The sequence below is a fragment of the Denticeps clupeoides genome, chromosome 20, assembly GCF_900700375.1.
Source record: "Denticeps clupeoides chromosome 20, fDenClu1.1, whole genome shotgun sequence".
NCBI lineage: Eukaryota > Metazoa > Chordata > Actinopteri > Clupeiformes > Denticipitidae > Denticeps > Denticeps clupeoides.
The window spans coordinates 1596274-1602436 of record NC_041726.1 but is presented as its reverse complement, the minus strand read 5'-3'; the positions used below and the strand labels follow the sequence as shown (position 1 = coordinate 1602436).

General features: G+C 49.2%; 1 protein-coding gene across 1 annotated transcript; it reads left to right on the top strand.

The window, feature by feature from the left end:
- Positions 1–206: 206 nt before the first annotated feature.
- On the top strand, positions 207–2161 carry irx4b (iroquois homeobox 4b). Its single transcript, XM_028964502.1, has 5 exons — positions 207–367; positions 582–842; positions 1081–1187; positions 1283–1602; positions 1695–2161. The coding sequence occupies exons 1-5, from the start codon at positions 335–337 to the stop codon at positions 2075–2077; spliced, it is 1104 nt and encodes a 367-aa protein (XP_028820335.1). The 5' UTR covers positions 207–334; the 3' UTR covers positions 2078–2161.
- The last annotated feature ends 4002 nt before the right edge of the window (positions 2162–6163 follow it).

Here is a 6163-nt window from a genome sequence, read left to right as displayed (position 1 = left end):
GTCGCGATCGGAGCCGCGGAGAAGCCGGAGCGCCGCTCACTCGGCGAGGAGGCGAGAAGTTGCCGAGAACTTCTCCGCGGCTTCTGGCCCTTTAAACGTGACGCGGCGTGACGTCACCCGCGTCGGCGTTTAAAAAACAACGATCTCCTGACGGTTTTATACTTTTTTTTTTTTTTTTTAGGGATGCGCGTTGCAGACCAGACGTGAAGCGGCTCGGACCTTCTCGCAGCTTCTCTCCTCCTTCAGAGGACACTTCCACGGTCCGGCGGAGGAACTTTCTCTTGTCATGCGTGGAAGAGGATCCATCTAAATCCAGTCGGGACGGAGCTGGACCATGTCTTACTACTCCTACCCCGCCACGCCGCAGGTAAGCGCCTTCTTCTCCTTCTTCATCTCCTCCTTCTTCCGAACTCAACTTCACTTGGGGAAAAAAGTCTCCAGTCTGGGTTCTGCACGGGCTTCCAGGCTGAAAAAAAGTGCTGAAAAAGTTGGTCTGGTAAGGATGGCACCAGAGTGTGAGATGTAGTCTTCATATTCTGGACCACCGTAGAGGAATGTTCTCCTCCTCCTCCTCCTCCCAGTTTCTGATGGCCGCCAACGGTCTGGGCGGCTACTGTGAGACCAGCAGCTCCACCAGCAGCTCCACCAGCAGCTCCTCCACCACCACCAGCAGCAGCAGCAGCAGCAGGGCCCTGGCCGAGTCCTCCTCGCCGCAGACCTCGCTCTACTGCCCGGTGTACGACCTCCACGCCGCGGCCGTGTACGGCGGCCCGTACTCCAGGGCGCAGGGCTGCGGGGCGTACAGCTCGTACGGAGCCGATCCCGGCGCGCTGTACTCGCTGGTGAGGACGTCTTCCTTCTTCTTTTCACTAAAACGCATTAAAACAGGACTTTGCGGGGCGAGCAGAATGTGTAGACATCACGTGGTTCATAAAGAAACCGAGTGCGACGCCTACGTGTCACTTTCCGCGACGTGTGCGGCAGTGTGTTGGAGATCAGCACCACGGACAGCTCCCGTCCTCCGTTCAGACGCGCGGCTGGTTCTCCAGACCTCTCAACCAGGCGACATGTCTCCTGCAGGGAAGGCTGGACGAGAAGGACGGAGCGGCGACGCCTGCGGTTCCCCAGACCCCCACCTACTACCCCTACGACCACGCCTTTGGACAATACCAGTACGACCGATTCGGGTAACACTGCGTTTAGAGGAGCTTTACTGTGCTGCTGAGTTAGATGTTTAGAAGGTCGGTAGGTGAACTAATGGTCCTTCTCGGTTTTAACCCAGATACGGATCGGTGGACGTCGGGACGAGAAGGAAAAACGCCACGCGGGAGACCACCAGCACCCTGAAGGCCTGGCTGCAGGAGCACAAGAAGAACCCGTACCCCACCAAGGGCGAGAAGATCATGCTGGCCATCATCACCAAGATGACCCTCACGCAGGTGTCCACCTGGTTCGCCAACGCGCGCCGGAGGCTCAAGAAGGAGAACAAGATGACGTGGTCGCCGCGCACCAAGAGCTCGGAGGACAAGGGCTGCGACGGCGACAGCGACGACGCAGGGGCTGCTGAAGAGGAGAACACCAAGTCCGACAAGGACTTCCACGGTTGGTGAAATCGGTGCTTTATTAATCGTTGTAATAATTGATGGAGGAGCTGCATCTGGGTGACCTTCTTATCCCCCAAATTGTGCTTCCAGACAGTCGGGTCGCGGTCGACGCGGACCTGGCGCACAGCGACCTGGAGGACTTCGACCTGATGGACTCGGACGGGTCCGAGTGCGACCCGAAGCGGCGTCCGAGGGACGAGCGCCGCCTGGAGGAACCGCCCGTCCCGGAGGCCACCAAGGAATTCTACCAGGCGGAGCAGCCCAGGTCGGGGACCAAACCCAAAATCTGGTCCCTGGCCCAGACCGCCGCCGAGTACCCGTCCTGCATGCACCGGCACCGGGACTCCCCGGTCTCCGTCCTCAGGAACTGGGTGGACGGGGTCTTCCCCGAGCCCTTATTCCGACAGAGCACTTTGCACCAGGGCGTGTTCTGGACCGGACCCGGTCCCGACCCGGACTCGGAGACCCCCTAACTTATATCAAAAAAGGACGCAAAAACTTGAATAAAAGAGGAATATTTTAAAGCTCTTTTTAAAAAAAAAAAGGACGAAGCGACACGTGTTCTGGTTTTAAAAGATATTGATCCGATTATCGGTGTTGGTATGATGTTCTCCACTTGATTATTATTTTTGTTTTTTAAAGCATTTTGTAAAAAAAAAAAAAAAGAAAAGAAAAGTGAAAAGCTGTGTAGCACGATACAGAAAATAACGTTTTCTCACTGAGAAAACAGACATGAGGCCGCTGAGCCCACTTAATAGAAATATAGAAATATATATATATATATAAAATCCTGCTTTCTTTCCAGTGGACACGTCTGTATGATAGATCACCGTTGCACAAACGAAATTAAAATAAAACGATGCGTCTTGTTCACAGGGGCTTGGGCGTGAAAATAAAGGGCCACTTTGTGGAAGAGCCTTTAGTTGTGGACTTTTTTCGCGATGTTTGCCGCGTTTTCCGTTGTTCGAGTTGGACGGACACGTGACGACACAGGGAGAAAGACCGTGAGAACCTGACTTTTTAGGCAGTTGAACTATTTATGAAAACATGCATTTCCAAAAATTTCAGAATAATATATAAAGCATATATAAAGCATGTTAAAAATCCTTCTATTGCGTCCTTTATAAATGTGTATTAAAACAGTTCAGTCAAAGGGTGACATGATCTGGCAACCTTGGATCTGGCAACCACGGATATATTTACATTTACTAAATTCTCTGAACTTTTCTGGCTTCTCTAAAGTCTTCTGTGATAAGACGGTTTACGCGTAATCGTATTATTAAAATAGACACATAAATATTTATCCCCCTTTTACTTTTTTTTAAATCAGATCCCGTTGTGATCAGCACATCTTTTTCTGCGTGTCCAATTCGAGACTCGCGAGTTTTTTATCGGGGTTCTGGGCCAGTTCAGCCACGTGTTAAATGTAAATGCACCGAGGGGAAATTGTTGAATTAAAAGTGCGCTGCGCTTTCATTAAGTGACTCCTGACTGGGGAAATGCGCCGAGGAGGAGGTCCATTAAAAGTGCAAAAGTAAGATCTCCGAACGTAATGGGGGTTTATCGACCCCGTTCCCCCGGGACCCCGGGGAGAGTCCAGTAGAAGTAATATATTCTGACGCGACACGTTTCCGAGGACGGGCCGGGAAGTCTCGCGAGAATTCGGTCTATTATTCTGGCTGACGAGACGACAAAAAAAAACTTTATTTCTTCTACTGTGATGGATGCGTGCAAAACATTAACGTTAGAAACCAATTTGAATCCAAATTAAATCGAAAATTTAGACCTCACACAGGAGAAAATGGTGCATCTGACATCTTTCGTTTATTTGTTCTTTCTTTCTAGTCTGAAGCTCGGGATGATAAAGTATTTATTGGAACAGAGGATGAATCCGCCACAGCCCTTGTATGGAATTAACTATTTCGGGCTAAATAATTCAGGGCGAATTCATCCGAGAATTACATTCTTTTTTCATCTTTATGAATAAGTTACGTGCGAGATAATAAAAAATGACATCCTGCTCTGCCCCCCCCCCCCTTAAAGTTGACTTTCTTCGGTAAAACGAGGTGAGAAACAAACAACCAAAACTATTTTTTTTAAATGATTTTAAAATGCTGCTCGATTTGAATGATTTTGCCGTCTCTGCAAACGAAATCAAGTAAAAAAAAAAAACATCGATTCATGCGACCGCAGCCGACGCCATGGACATCATCGTTATTTAAAAACGTCTGTTTTATGGCGAATTTGATTTCTTTTTCTTCTTAAAGAATATTTAGACGAACTTGTAACCTTCTTCTTGTCTGACTTCTGTATAGAAACTAGAACAGAGTGAATAAAAAGGTTGTATTCATAGTTGGGGGTCCTAGTGAACCAGAACTGACCACTTCATCCATGGTGACATGGAAGCGCGTTGTAAGTCGCTCTGGATCAGGGCGTCTGCCGAATGCATTAAATGTTAAATGTTAAATCTAACCTGCTAATTAACCCATTTAATTGCCATGACGACAGACTCTTCCAGGCCTGAACCTGATTGGCAAAAAATTCCATTTACTCCGCGCCTCCGATCGGCTGCCAGTGACTTACACCGCTCCCCTGATCGGCCATTCAAGCCGCATCCGAGGCATCTTAGCCGGCTCCGTTCGACCTTCTTCATCCAAATGATTCCAATCTGGAGCGAGCGCGTCCTGCGATGGACACTCGCCTCCTCCCTCTGACTGTCTGGCCTGCAGGCAGCTTGTTCCACCAGCCATGTGATGCCATTATGTCCAGTTTGTTAGTCCAGGCCCGGAATACACAGTCGGGATCTGTCGTGTTGTCGTGTTTCACACGGTCACGAAGCGGCGGTGCCGAGAACATGGCCTGTGGTGCTAAAGGTCTCGTCAGCCGCAGCAGCTCAGGAGATGCACAGATATGATGAAAGCGCCGCAACGAATCACATCGAGGAACAAACTGAGACCTACTGACCGGCGGGGCAGTGGTGTCCCAGCAGTTAAGCAAGCGGCCCCATAATCAGAAGGTTGCCGGTTTGAATCCCGACCCGCCGAGGTGCCACTGAGGTGCCACTGAGCAAAGCACCGTCCCCACACACTGCTCCCCGGGCGCCTGTCATGGTGCCCACTGCTCACTCAGGGTGATGGGTTAAATGCAGAGGACAAATTTCACTGTGTGTCCTGTGCTGCAGTGTATCATAATTTGACAATCACTTCACTTTGGTAAAAATTCCAGCTCCAAAGAACCAAACATGCCCATCGCTACCACTCACTTTATACGAATATCTTTTATCAAACACACGGCCTCGCCAAAAAACATGCAATTGGATAAGTCCTGCATGGACGATTATGCTTCAACCCAAACAGACGTGACTGGTCATTCCGTCCGCAAATTTCTTCTTCACCCGGTAGGACGGGCATATTTCACAGTGACAGTGGCAGGATTCATCGGTTCAAAGTGTGTTAAAGAGCGGCTCAGACCGAAACACCTTTGGGATGTGCTGGAGAAGAACTCGCGCAAGGGTCTGAGTGTCCCATCATCTCTAGATAAGGTAAGACAAGACGAGAGGGTCCTTTATTAGTCCCACGAGTGGGAAATTTACATAATCACGGCAGGAAGTGGACGGTACAAGATAAGAGCAGCAGGCTGGTAGTAGCCTAGCGGGTAACACACTCGCCTATGAACCAGAAGACCCAGGTTCAAACCCCACTTACTACCATCGTGTCCCTGAGCAAGACACTTAACCCTGAGTGTCTCCAGGGGGGGACTGTCCCTGTAACTACTGACTGTAAGTTGCTCTGGATAAGGCCGTCTGGTAAATGCTGTAAATGTAAATGTAAAAAGACAATAGTACAGACACCACGTCGACTGTATAATATACAAGCTTAATGTACAAATTAGCAAATAAATTGTCCCAGAAAAGCAAAATAAAACAGTGAATGTGAGTTGTATGTCGGTATTTACATAAAATATATATTTTTTAAGATTTTACATATTACAGAGTGGGGAGATGGTGTACTGTGCTTGTGTGGTCAGCGGTTGTAGAGCCTGACAGCGGTTGGCAGGAAAGACCTTCTGAACCTCCGTCCCACATCGTGGGGCCACTGAAGCAGCTGCTCGGTGCTGTCAGGGTCTCCTGCATGGGGTGGGAGATGTTGTCCACCATTCTACATTTACATTTACGGCATTTGGCAGACGCCCTTATCCAGAGCGACTTACAACGTGCTTAAGTTACCATCAATGAAGAGATCAATTCCGGTTCACTAGGACCCCAACTATGAATACATCTATTTTATTCACTCTGTTGTAGATTCTGTACACAAAGTTTGACAACAAGAAAATTACAATTTAATCTAAATCTTCTCTAAAGAGGAAGGTCTTGAGCTGCCGTGTGAAGGTGCTCAGTGACTGAGCTGGAAGTTCATTCCACCACCGAGGGACCAAGACGGAGAAGAGTCTAGATGAGCGTCTTCCTTTTACCTTCAGAGATGGAGGGGCCAGGCGAGCAGTACTGGAGGCTCGGAGTATACGACATTCTCCTGTCACTCACCTCCTCCACTGGGTCCAGA